Genomic DNA, 14,914 nt, shown 5'->3' with positions numbered 1-14,914 from the left:
CACTAATAGGGAACGTGAGCTGGGTTTAGACCGTCGTGAGACAGGTTAGTTTTACCCTACTGATGAAGGTCGCCGCAACGGTAATTCAATTTAGTACGAGAGGAACCGTTGATTCAGATAATTGGTTTTTGCGGCTGTCTGACCAGGCAGTGCCGCGACGCTACCATCTGCCGGATTATGGCTGAACGCCTCTAAGTCAGAATCCGTGCCGGAACGCGGCGATTTCGCCCCGCACGTCGTAGTTGGATACGAATAGGCCTTCGGGCCATGCACCTCAGCAGGCTGGCGACGGCCCCCGGGGAGAAACCCCCGGGGGCTGGCTGGCGGATTGCAATGTCACCTCGCGCGGGGATAGATCCTCTGCAGACGACTGAAGTGACCAAGCGGGTCGTGTAAGCGGTCAAGTAGCCTAGTTGTTACGAGTCGCTGAGCGTCAGCCCGATCCTTGGCTCGATTTGTTGTAACACCTCCCCACCAAAGGGTTCGGCAGCGCCGGGCGTTTGGAGGGGGGTCCAGCGGGAGGTTCGCGGGGCCGGCAGCGGCGTCGCGAACCGTGTGCGCCGGACGAAACCAGTTGGTGTTTCTGCGACGGGCGCGGCGACTTGGAGGGGCCGGCGCGGTCGTGAGCGCTGGGGGGGAGGGGCGGGGGGCAGTGCCGGTAAAGATCCGACCCCCGGGGGGGTCACTGCAGGCGTGGTCTTGCCGGGAGGGGGGCCAGTGCCGTTAAAGGTGAGGCCCCCGGGGGGCCGGCGGCGGACCGTGCTGGATTCTGCCCCCGTGCCTGGCCGTACGCGGGAGGTCACGTGGCAGTCGTGTTCACCCCGGGCATGACTGCGGTGCCGTTAAAGGTCTTACCGGGAGGGAGTCGCTGCGGCGAGGCCGGCACGGTCACGTGATCTTTACCGGAAGGGGGTCGCTCCGGGTAAGCACCGTTAAAGGGGGGTGCCCCCGGGGGGGTCGCTCCGGGTAAAGGTCTTACCGGGAGAGGGTCGGTGCAGCGAGGCCGGCACGGTCACGTGACCTTTACCGGGAGGGGGGCGTTCCGGGTAAGTGCAGCTAAAGGTCCTACCGGGAGGGGGTCGGTGCAGTTAAAGGGGGGGTGCCCGGGGGGGGCGTTCCGGGTAAGTACCGTTAAAGGGGGGTGCCCCGGGGGGGTCGCTCCGGGTAAGTACCGTTAAAGGGGGGGGTGCCCGGGGGGGGTCGTTCCCGGTAAAGGTCTTACCGGGAGGGAGAGGCCGGCACGGTCACGTGACCTTTACCGGGAGGGGGGCGTTCCGGGTAAGTGCAGTTAAAGGCCTTACCCGGAAGGGGGTCGGTGCAGTTAAAGGGGGGTGCCCCGGGAGGGTCGCTCCGGGTAAGTACCGTTAAAGGGGGTACCCCCGGGGGGGTGCCCGGGGGGGTCGTTCCCGGTAAAGGTCTTACCGGGAGGGGATCGGTGCAGGCGTGGTCCTTACCGGCACTACCCCCGGACACTCCATCGTTGCAGGGACCCCGGATCGGCCAGTTGCTGGCCCACTCGGTCCAGGGCCTTGGCCGCGCGGACAAAGTGGCCCACTTTGTATGGGGGGAAATGGCCCATGTGGTGCGTTTTTCCCATACAAAATCGTTCCCCGGCAGCGACTTTGGGACAGGGGAACCGTTGCACGCAGGATCCAAGCTCAATTGAGGTCGGAGAGTCTATGAGGAAGGAACTGTGGCCGGGCGCCACGGCCGGGGGCAGGGAGCCGGCGGTCTCAGGGCAGGCGGGCAGTGGACCGGCCCTGGAGCGCAGTCGGTCCCGATCGCAGCCCGGCAGCGTAGAGGGAGGAAAGGAGGTGCCCCGGCGGCCGGTAACTGGGCCGTACGGGGAGGCCGGGGGCGAGCTGCGTGCAGTAGCCCCCGGGGCGGGAGGGCCCCCGGGGCAGCCGGCTGGGGGTCCTGGCCGCGGGGAGGGGGGAGAGAGAGACTGGCGGGGAGTGGGCCTCCGCCAGTTGACAATGGGACGGGAGGAATCGGCCTTGGGCGGCACCGTTCGCGGGGAGGCCGGAGGCGCAGGCAGGCAGAGGGGCCGGGGCGCAGGCGTCCCGCCGGGTAAGGGCTCCCGGGCGCGAGACCCCGGAACCCTAGCCCCGGGGGGGGGGCACTCCGGGTAAAGGTCTTACCGGGGAGGGGGAGTTGCAGTTAAAGGTCTTACCCGGAAGGGGGTCGTTCCGGGTAAGTACCGTTAAAGGGGGGGGGGGGGGGGGGGGGGGGGTGCCCCGGGGGGTCGCTCCGGGTAAAGGTCTTACCGGGAGGGAGTCGGTGCAGGCGTGGCCGGCGAGGTCACGTGACCGGTCGGCGTGCCGCCCCCGGGGGGGGGTCATTCCCGTTAAGTACCGTTAAAGGTCTTACCCGGAAGGGGGGTCGTTCCGGGTAAGTGCAGTTAAAGGCCTTACCCGGAGGGGGGCCGTTCCGGGTAGGTGCAGTGAAAGGGGGGTGCATGTGTACATACACCCCATACATATATATATATATCACACCACCGGTCCGTACACCAATATATATCTCTCTTCCCCATCCCCGGTGCACCGCCTATTCCCCTCCCTCCTCGCTTCCCACCCCCTCCCCCGGCCAATATAAGGCACAGCGCGTGCTCTGAACCTGCGGCGGGCCCGGATCCAGGCCGGGGGGGGGCTGCGGGCGGGTGGGCGGCGGCTCGCCAGTTGGTGGCCCACCCGACCGGCGCTCACGACTAAGTCCCTCGTGGCATGCTCAGTGGGCGAAAAAAAGTGGCCCACTTTGTATGGGAAAAATGGCAAGGTGCGTTTTTCCCATACTAAATCGTTCCCCCTAATAGGTTAGAGCTATATAGTGTTAAAATATAAGCCTAGAAATTTGATTACTATAAATAGAATAAAATAGTTAATATTAAAACTAGCTATAAAACTTTAATTTAATTAATTTAAATTAAAATAAGCTATTATAAATAAGCTATTAAGGTATAAACTTAAGAATTAAATTAAAATAAATAAAATAAAGTAATTAATATTAAAACTAGCTATAGAATTTTTATTAAATTAAATTAAATTAAAATAAGCTATTATATAATATAAATATAGTATATAATATTATTTTAGTATCGCTTACTTATTACTTTAATAAAGGTATAAAGTATAAAAGCTTTAAGTAATAACTTAGCTATATAATTACTTCCTTATATAGCTAATAGAAGAATAACTTCTTTATTCTCTATACTATATTATTTTAGTAGTATATTAAAATTATTTAAGGCTTAATTATTATTAAAAGTATTTTAAAGGCTATTATAATAACTTATTATATTATTTAATTATTATTATCTTAAGCTAGCTTCTAGTATTAGCTAATATTAATATTAAGTTAAGTTATAGCTTAGCTTAATTTAGCTTAACTTATTAAGACTCTTAAGTTTTATTAAAAATATTAGCTTAACCTATTAAGCTAAGCTAAAAAGTTTAGCTTAATTTATTTAGCTAAGCTAAAACATTTAGCTAAACTTAAAAGTTTATAAGTTTAGCTTAAACCTTATATATATTACTATTATATAATTATTATATATAATAAAATATATATAAAAATAAACTTAAAATCTAATTATAATATTTTAATTATATAAATTAAAGAATAAATTTAAAAATCTAATTATATACTAATAGTATACTATTACTACTACCTGTATTTTAATTATATAAGCTTATTCTTAGGTTTTATTTCCTTTTTACTCTCTTTACTATAAGTTTATTATTTAGCTAAATCTATTTTTTAATCTTTATTCTCTTTTAAAATATTTCTTAAACTTAATTTATAAGTATTAATTAGCTTATAGATTAAATTATTACTTTATATAATTTAATTTAAAAATATTTTAATATTATTATAGTACTTTAGCTTAATATATAATAGTAACCTATTAAAATTAACTGCTTATTATTAAGATATAAGTTAAAAAGAATAGAGAATATAAAACGACTTTTACACTAGCTTTAAAGGAAAGTATAACTTAAAGTAAAGATAAAGTATAAGAGGTAAAACTAATATTAATATATCTTTATAATATAGTTAGTTAATTATATTAAGTTAATTAAGTTCTCTTCTTAAGCTAATATACTTAATATAAGAACTCTTTTATTAGGCTAACTATTCTCTATAATTATATATATAATTATCCTAGATTCTCTTATAAGAGAATCTCTTATATATTCTCTCTATAAACTACTAGTCTTAACTGCTATATTGTAATACTTCTCCTTAGTCTAAACTTACTATCTTAATAAGTCTTAGTTACTTAATAAACTTAGCGAAGCCTATTTTTAAGAGCGGTTTAATAAATCTATTAGCTATTATATTCTTAGTCCTAATATATTCTATATTAATTTAATTTCTTTAGTATAGATTACATATATAGTAATATATAATATTAATATAGTTTAATTTATTATAAGTATAAGTATCTCTAATTAAAAATAGCGATACTTAATTATTCTTAAAGAGTTTTATTAAAGAGCTTATTATAAAAAATAGTTCTTCCTTTATAATTAGCTTATATTAGTTTAAACTAATATATTTACTATAATCTATATCGCGTAAAAGTAATACTAGCTATTATAATTACTTTATTGCTTAATATATAGCTATATACTTAGTCTCTATTATTAAAGTTATAATAGACTTCTATTTCTAACTTAATTAATTAATTAAATAGCTTACTATAGTAAAAATATTTCTTAGAATTAATATTTAGTCTATCTTATTTATCGCGTAATTTAAATTAAAATACCTTATAAGTTTTTAATCTTAGTTCTTATAGAACTAGAGGCTTAAATATATAGTTAACTATAGGTATCTTATTAAGGATTTTAATAGCTTAAAATAGCTTTTAAATAGATTAAATAAGTATTAACTTAATTATCTTACTGCAAATATAATATCTAGTCTTATTAAAATCGCTAAGTAAATAAGTACTTTAATAATCTTTTAATATTCTCTTTAGTTAGCCCTTTTATCTTATAGACTAGTTAATTTTAAATAATTATACTTATTTAGCGGAATACTAACGGGGTAAGCTTTCTCCTTATTTATTCTATATCTCGATAAGATTTTCTAAGTATAGTAAGATTAACTTATAATTAATATTCTTTCCGCTTTATTGCAAATAATCTAAATACTAAGTATTTTATCTACTTCTTCTAAGTCCTTAATCTTATATACTATTCTAAACTCTTATTTAAACTAGTTAATATACTTTATTTACTTTAAGCCGATTAAGATATTATTAATATATACTAAGATTAAAATCTCTTTCTCTAGGTATTATAGTAAGCATAGGTCTATATCTATTTAAATAAATCTTATTCTCTACAGTATTTTAATATAAGAGTAGTTTTAATCTTATGCTACTTACTTTAAACTATATAGAGATTTTAAGACTTTAAGTATTATTCCTAGTAAAATATTTATTTTAAGTAAAGCTATTATATAAATCTTCTCCTTTAATATTAACTTAATAAAGGCATTATTAATATTTACTATATAGCACTTATAGTCTTCTATAGCTATTATAGCTAAGAAAACCTATAGCGTATTATAGCGCAGGGTTAAAGTAAAAGTATATTTAAAGTTAATTTTATACTTCTAGGTAAATTTATAAGTAATAAGATAGGCCTTTAGCTTTTATAGAAAATTATCTAGATTATACTTTATAGCTAGTACTTATCTGCTAATTATAATATTAGCTTCCTTTAATAGAATAATTACTTTAAAAGTTTTATTTACTTATAGTATATTTATCTTAGCTTTAAAAGCCTCTTTCTATAATTTACTTTATATAAGATTATTAACTGCGGCCGTATAAAAGTTAGAGATTAGAATATATTCTTTAGCAGCGAGAGCTGCTTTTAATATATAATCTATATACTCCTCTTTATTTAAGATAATTCCTAGAGTAATAAGGTTTAGAGCAAGTATTGCTTTATAGAGCTTTATATTCTGTTCGTTCTCTATAAGCTTATATATCTCTCTCTTTTACTTTATTATCGCAGGGATCTTAATATAAGATAATATCTAAATCTGTATATATAGTATAGTCTCTTGCGCATAGTCTAAGATAGGTATATTCTTATAATTATTCCTTAAAATTATCTTAAAGAAGCTTTCTATAGCCTTCGCCTTCTAATTCTTTAATATTTAGTTATTAGTACTCTTAGGAAAGCCTTCTATAACCTCTTCCTCCTAGTCTTAAGAAAGTCTAGAAGATATAAGCGTATAAGATATCTATCTTCTATTACTTAGTACCTAGTTATTAATATTAATATTCTGTAGTTCTAATTTATTAGGTAGTCTTATAAGTTTAAACTTATAAAACCTTAGCTAATTAGATTATTAAGCTAATAACGCATTAGTTTATATAGCTAGTCGCCCCTTTAAGTTCCTTATTAAAGCTATATTTAGTATAGTCCTTTATAGGATATAGAGATTAATATTTTCTCCTTATTTATTCTCGAAGAATTTAGCTTAATAAGTCTTAATAACTTTTCTTATATTAGGTATTTAAACTTTCTACTATTTATCTGTGCCTTTAATATATTTAATAAATACGTATAAGTATCTGCAGTTTATTAACTTATCTCTCTATATTTCTAGCAGTAGTAAATCGGGGTTTATATATAATACTACCTAGTATCCTTATACTCTTAGGTAATTAATAAATAGTTTTACTCTAGTAAATACCTTCTTAGGAGTTACTTATATTCTATTAACTATTAGTCTATTTAATACTTTATTCTTAATCTATATATTAGTCTAAGTAGCTTTTACCTATAGCTTAATTAGAAAATTAATATCTTTAAGTATAGTATAGGTTTATTATACCCCTAGCTTCTCGCTAAAATATAAGCTTATAGAATTATAGTAAAGCCCTAAATCTGAATATAATACTGAGGTAATTAATTAAACCTCGCTCTTCTTACTTTTAGGATTTATATAAGATAAAGCTAAGAAGTACTTAAGGTTTAGAATATAAATAGGCTTTAGATTACTATCTTACTAGAGGCCAGCAATTCGTTTTAATATAATATATACTCTACTATTTCCTTACTTATATAGACTCTTTACTACTAGAATCCTCTAGCGTAAACCCTTCTCTACGCTAGTTAGACCCTTTATTACAATAGTTAACCCTTTATCTCGCCGATAGACCCTTCTCCGAGCTAAATACGCGAAGCTGCTACTTCTCTCGCTATAATTGCTAGTAGAGTAATTTGCTAGCAACTTCTAGGAACCCTTATTCTTTACAAGGTTCCTCTCTTAATAGTCTAATATACTCTCTTAACCGCTTTATTCTGGGTTAATATATATAGAACTGTCGATTTATAGTAAATACTAAAATCCTTTCTCTATATTTTAAAAATATTCTTAAGTTCTAATATATTATCTAATTAAATACTAAGTATTTTAAAATTAATAATAGTTTTAATCTCTCTTTTCTATTTATTTAAGATAAGACTAGTATTAGATTTAGCTCTTATTAAAAATATCTATATTTTCTATAAGTAGTTATCTATAATAGTTAAGAAGTAAATATATTTATCTCTTAACTCTAGTATCTAACTGCATATATTTATATAGATTAGTTCTAGAATGCTTTCTTTCTATTTACTTATTGTATCTCTCTTATTCTTAATATTAGCTATAGTATAGATTATATATTAATAGTTACTAATAACGTTAATTAATTTCTCTAGTATTATTATTTTATGCAGGCTTCTAATCTTTTTAAGTTTAAGGTAATTAATTCGCCTATATTAAAGCTAATACTTCTCTTAAATTTAATCCCTTATATTTCTCTTATAGAGGAGTTTATTAAAGTATCTTAATCTATAATTATTATTATTAATCTTAGAGAAAGCTTCTTTAAAATTATCTTAAGAAGTAACTATAGCGCAATAGGCTTAATCTTTCTTATATATAAGCTAGCTATATATAGCGGTATATAGCTTTAGTATTAAGTCTAGGAAGATTTTCTTTATAATATAAACTCTATATTTAAATATATCTTAAATTATAATATTATTAGATCTATTTAATATAGATATTAAACTAGTATTAAGGTAATTATATAAGTTAAATTACTAGTAAAATTTCTTAATTAATAATAGATTTACTCTAAGCTTTAAAATAAGTAATATATTCTCTAAATATATAACTTTTCTATTCTGTCTATTTAGCGCAGTAGTATCTATATACTCTATATATAAGATTTCTCCTCCTATTTAAATATACCTCTTTTTAATCTTTACTAATAGTTCTTTAAAATAGTAAGTCTTATTAATTATATATAAATTAGCACTGCTATTAATATACTATTAGAGTAAATTCTTATTAATTATATTCTTTAATAAGTAAGTAATCTTATAAGAGACTTAATTATTTAATATAATTAAATTAGGCTTTAAATATAATAACTTAGTATTAGAGATTTTCTCTGCCTTATAAGCCTTTTACTTTTTTCTCTAAGATCTTTTCTCCTTTAAGGATCGGATTTCCTAGAATAGCTTAGCTATTATCTTTACTAGTTTCTAGTCTATAGGTAGAGATAAGCTCTTTAAAGATTTCTTTCTCTATCTTTAAGTATTCTAAGTAGCTTATTAAGCTATAGGTAATTATAGGCAGTCTTTAATAAAATAGTTTTTCTTATATATATAGTATTTAATAAATTCTTACTTTTTCGCATAGAATGCGCTTAATAGAGAAGCTTAAAATTTAGCTTTCGCCTCCTTAAAAATAGCTAAAATATCTTTTACTCCTAGATATTTATAAGTATTAATTACTATTCTAGTAATAGTATATTTACTAGGTAAATTAAAGAGTAAGTATTAGATTCTAGCTTTAGGTTTAGCTAAGGAAAATATAGTACTATTATAAGCTATTACTTTCTTTTTTATTTATTATAAATACTTCTATATATTAGTAATAATCTATCTAGATATTATTTTAAAATTAATAAATAATTAAATAAGTTAGTATTATTAAGTAGGCTAAGTCTTCTTAAATTATCTCTTAAGATAATTCTATAGTACTTTAACAGTAGTATCTTTAATATATTTATCTTAATTATCCTTAAATAGGCATTTTATAATCTAGTATTATACTATTATATTATTTTTCTTTTATAATAAGTTACTATCTTATTATTAGCATTTAATAATATCTTAATAGTCTTTACTAATAAGCTATTTTTTTATATAAATAAACTATTTTTTATAATTTTCTTTAGAAAGAGTAAGAACTAGTCTCTCTTTTTAGTTATTAGAATTATTAACGGGAGATATTCTCGTCTATATATAAAGTAATTTAGTTAATTCTCTAACTATATATAGAGTAATTTAATTAATCCTTTAACTATTAATAGGTTTTAATACTTATTAGATTTAATATCTATAGAATAAGTATTAAAGTAATCTTATTATAATATCTCTCGCGTAAAAGTATTTAATAGCTACTATTTTAAATTTTATAATCTTAGTAAAGAGTTTTATATTACTTAAGTATTTATTTTCTTAAGTTTTAACTAATTTAGGCTTATAACTAGTTAAAAAAAATAGAGAATATAAAATAACTTTTATACTAGCTTTAAAGGAAAGTATAACTTAGAATAAGAATAAAATATAAGGGGTAAAATTAATATTAATATATCTTTATAATATTATTAGTTAATTATATTAAGTTAGTTAAGTTCTTTTTCTAAGTTAATATGCTTAGTATAAGAACTCTTTTACTAGGCTAACTATTCTCTATAACTATATATATAATTATCTTAAATTCTCTTATAAGAGAATCTCTTATATATTCTCTCTATAAACTACTAGTCTTAACTGCTATATTGCAATAGTATAGGCTTAAGAAATAAGTTAAAATAAATAAAATAAAGTAGTTAATACTAGGACTAGCTATAAAATCTTTATTTAATTAATTTAAATTAAAAGAAGCTATTATAAGTAAGCTTAGTAAATAAAATATAGCTTAAAGAGCTTAAATTTAAATTAAGCTATACGCTAAAAATATTTTCGCAAGATTATATATTTTCTTATATAAGTATTAAGCAGCGGGTTAATTATCTTATTAAAATACTTTAAGGTAGTTTTCTTTAAAACTCTCTTATCTCTTATACTAGTATTATAATAATACTCTCTTCTTTAAAGTTAAGCTTTATTAAGATTATTTCTTAGCTTTAGCTTATTTAAGTAGCAGCAGTAAAAGTTAATAATAATCTCTTAAGTATACTATAGATAATATATAGGCTCTTTAATTAAATTATTATAACTTAATTACTTAATAGTATATTATAGTTAAAGGCTTTTATAGTTATAGTATTTCTATTAAGAGTTTAAAATATCTTTAATAACTTATTCTTTAAAGCTATTAACTTTAATAAGCGATAATAAAGATTATCTCTATTTAAATATAAAGTCTTTAATAATAGAGTAAAGTAGGCTAATATTAAATATAAGATAAATATATATTAAGGTAAGTAAGTTAAGCTAATAAGTATATAAGCTAATAACCTTAATAATATAAAATAAGCTAAAATTCTTTTAGTCGAGTTTTTTTTTAAGAGTATTAAATATAAATATTCTAAATATTTAATTAAATAAATTATTATATATAATAATAGTAAGCTAAGGTTTAATAATAATTAATCTGCTCTTTATAATAGGCTTAAGTAGTATAAATCTAAGTATAAATATAATCTATAATATCTTATATCTTTTTAATAAAAGCTTTAACATTTTTAATAGTAAGCTAATTTATAGGCTAAATAGGCTTAAATCCTATATATAAATAAAACCTATAGTTAGTAAAGAAAGATAATACTCTAATAGTCTTAAAATAGTAAAAATTTAATATAAACTTAGCTAGAGATAGCTAGTATTATAAAAAGATATATTAAGACTTAATATAGAGTCTTTAAGTAAGTAGGTATTAAGAAAGAAAAGAAAAGTATTTAACTTTAGAGCTTAGAGTAAAGCTAAAGGAAAAGCTCTAACTGCGAACTAATATAATAAATTAATAATAATTTAATACTAAACTAATACTAAATAATAATAGAAAGATAAAACTAATTATTTTATTTTAAATAACTAAAAGATCTATTTTCTTATTTCTCTTCTCTTTCTTTACTTATAGACTTTTAAAGACTTTAAGTAAAAGTATATAACCTCTTAACTAATTATATTCTTTATACTAATTCTCTTTATTATATAGCTTCCTCCTTTTTAAGAGTAAATATCTCTATTTACCTTCTTTAGTTATTACAGTTTATACTATCTTCTCTTTTTAATATTATAAATTATTCTTAAAGCAGAAACGCTTTAATTTCTAGTATTATATATACCTTAAAACCCCTAACTTATAAAGCTAAGTTTCTTTCCTCTGTAGATAATCTTAGATTAATAATATATCTTGCTTTAATATAAAATATAGCTCTGCTTTAACTTCTAAGCAATCTTAGTTTAGCTAATTAAGTATTGCTTTACTTATAGCTATAACTCTATTTACCTAGATATTAAAAGGCCTAGATCTTCCTTAATTAGATCTTATCTTATCTTATTCTTTATAATTAAAACAGTAAATACTATTAAGATTTATTCCTTAATTCTTTAATATTAGCTAGTATAGATCGCTAATAAAAGTTACTTCTCCCTATTTAAGTATAATATCTCTTAAGCCTATAGTTTTCTTAGACTTATCTCTAGCAATTAGTTTAATCCCTAAGATTATAAAGCCTTATTTTATTACTCCTTTAGGGATTATAATCTCTAAGTTTAATACTTTTAGCTTATATTTCTTAAGATACTAGATTTATAATCTATATTTACTATAACTATATAATACTAACTAGATTAAGTAGACTTAAATATCTTAAGCAATAACCTTTTAAAGAATACTTTAAGATAAGTTCTTAAGCCTTATTAATTCTTTATCTTTCTTTTTATAATAAAGAGCTGCTTTTACTTCTATAATAGTATATTATAATATTCTTTTTACTAGTTTCTCTTTAAAGGGTATAATTTAAAAAACCTTATTTACTTCTTAATAGTTAAAGTTCTCTCTTATTATAATATTTAATTAAATATATTAGTCCTATATCTTATTTAAGGTAAAGTCTTCTTTATTTAAGTTAAAATATTTTCTATTCTTATACTTAGATTTAGGATACTTTTTAGCCTTATATAGATTATCTTAAGCTTTATAGTATAAGCTGCTAGATATATTACTAGAAGTATTTATATTAATTAACTTAAGATCTTTAAATAGTTAAACTATCTTTAATATTAGGGATTTTTTAGAGAGAAGGTCTTTAGATAAGGTTTTTTTAACTTCTATATTATTTTTATCTTTTATACTTTTAAGACTTCTTAGAATAGAACTCTTTATTCTTCCTTTAATTTAGCTATTGCTAAGTATACCTAATATCTGCTTAGCCTCTAAGTTATCTTTAAATTATATAGTTCTAGTATTCTATATATCTTTTAAATACCCAGTTTCTTTCTTAATAAAGGGGTTTTCTAGGTTTACTACAGAAAAGAAAGTCTTTATATTAGTTCTTAAGGCTCTACTAGGAGATTCTATTGCTTATTTATTTTTAGAGGTTTTACTTATAGACTATTTAGTTTCTTTAAGTAAACTTTTATAAAGATAGTTTATTGCTTTAAATAGTCCCTTCTTTTATTACTTTACTACCGCTAGCTTTATATTTTTAATTACTTTTAATACTTTTCTAGCTTCTTTTATAAATATATTCTCCCTTATATTAATTATATTAGCTAATAATTATATATATAGTTTATAAATTAAATTAATCTTTTTAAGATTAACTTATTATAAGATTTCTTTAACTTCCTTAATACTTATATTTAGTCTACTTAGCTAAGATTATACTTTAATATTATACTTATCTAGGCAGTAATAATTCTTAAAGTTAGTATTAAGTCTTTATCTCTATTAAAACTATTTCTAGTAGTTTATATTAATATTTTAATATTTAAGATTATTATTATTATCTATAAGTATTTTTAACCTTTCTTTAAAGATATTATCTTTTATACTTCTTAGTTCTATTATATTTTATACTTCTTTAATATAAACTTAGTATATAATAGCGGGTTTAATTCTTTCTTCTCTTAAAAATTCTAATACTTCTTCGCCTTTTAAGTTAATAATAGCCTTTTTTATTAATATAGATATACTAACTTTATATTTATATCTTTTTTCTAGCTATTTCCCCTTATTTTAAGTTTTAAGCTTTTTTTCCCCTTTTAGCTTCTTAAGACTCTTAGTTCTCTTTTTCTCTTTTTTCTCCTTCTCTATACTTTTCTCTTTTTTATCTAATATTAAATCTATTAATAAGCTCTTATCTAAATCTTTTATTTAATATTCTTTCTCTTCTCCTATAATCTCCTTTAGAAGATTATTCTCTCTTACTCTTATTTTAATCTCTTATAGTTCTTTATTAATAAGCTTTTAAAAAATTAATCCTTCTTTATTAAGGGCTTTTCTTAAGATATCTCTTGCCTTTCTAATATTAATTAATTAAAGGCTCTTTTTAGTTAGTATTCCTTATCTCTTAATATTATAAAGTCTATTAATCTATACTCTTACTAGATATATAGCTATTATTCTCTAATTTTTAATATTAAAAGCTAATTCTCCTATAGCTATTAAGGTTTAGTATAATTATTTAATAATTAATAAGACTTAGTCTATAGTCTCTTAGCCTTATTTCTCTATAGCTTTATAATAATCTTTATTAATATATTTATAATTCTTTTCTATTTATATTTTTAATTCTTTTAGTTTATTAATAGCTAGTATTTCTTTTTTCTTACTTTTTCTAATAGCTTCTATTAGTTTAAGAAATTATAAAAATTACTAGCTATTTTATTATGCCTACTTTAAAAATTTAAAATAATTACTACTATATTACTTATAAATTAAACTTTCTCTTTTTTATTATTAGCCTTATTTATTATCTCTTTTATAAGCTTATAAATTTTACTAACTATAGTATATATATATATTTTAAGTTAAAGAGCTTTATTTTAATAAATAATATTTTATATTTCTAGTATATTTTTTTCTATTTTTAATATATATCTTTATAGAGTAACTCTTTAAAATAGTTTTTAAGTAAAAAGATATGCTTAAAAGATAAGATAAGGTTAAGTTTAGCTTAATTTAGTCTTTAGTTACTTCTGCTATAATATTATATAATATAAAAAATAAGGTTTTTATAATAAGATAAGAATTCTTTATTTATTACTTATATTCTTTATTTGATATTTTTTATTTTTAGCTTTATTTATAGACTTTTTTAAGATATTTAAGCGAATATTATATATTTTTTAATTATCTCTCTTTTTCTTCTTTCTTAATTATTATTAGGTATTTTTAAATTCTTTTCTTCCCTTAAAGAAGATATTCTTATCTTAAGTTTATTCTCCTTCTCTTCCTATTATAGTACTAGTACTTATTTTATTATTATTCTTTTATTTTTCTTCTTTTAAACTAATTTTTTATTTAATATTAAACTTATTTTATTACTAGCTTTTTATTTTCTTCTTTTTAAGCTAATATTTTTAAAAGGAGAGTATTAGAATAATAACTATATATTTTAATTTAAGTAGTATTTAGTTAGTATTATTATTATTATTACTTAATTATTAATTTTCTTATTTAAGTATTATATTATTACTTATAATTAGTATTTTATTTTAATTCTCTTATAAATAATAGCCTTTTAAGTAATTTTTATAGATTAAATCTTAAAAAGCTATATTATTTAACTTCTTAAGCTTATAAGAATCTTTCTAAAGAACTTCCTTAATTTAATATAGTTTAAGCTAATAATATACTAGTTTAA

The 14,914-nt window shown here is 29.0% G+C and overlaps 1 protein-coding gene across 1 annotated transcript; it reads left to right on the top strand.

Annotated features, from left to right (window-relative positions):
• Positions 1 to 1,570: 1,570 nt before the first annotated feature.
• Positions 1,571 to 2,132, top strand: C8Q69DRAFT_448783 (hypothetical protein; the record flags this gene model as incomplete). Its single annotated transcript, XM_028629311.1, has 2 exons — positions 1,571 to 1,582; positions 1,632 to 2,132. 2 exons carry the CDS (start codon positions 1,571 to 1,573, stop codon positions 2,130 to 2,132), a joined length of 513 nt encoding a protein of 170 aa, XP_028480816.1.
• Positions 2,133 to 14,914: the final 12,782 nt, after the last annotated feature.

This window comes from Paecilomyces variotii (assembly GCF_004022145.1).
Source record: "Paecilomyces variotii strain CBS 101075 chromosome Unknown C8Q69scaffold_37, whole genome shotgun sequence".
Taxonomy (NCBI): Eukaryota; Fungi; Ascomycota; class Eurotiomycetes; order Eurotiales; family Thermoascaceae; genus Paecilomyces; species Paecilomyces variotii.
This window is presented reverse-complemented; position numbering and strand designations above follow the sequence as displayed.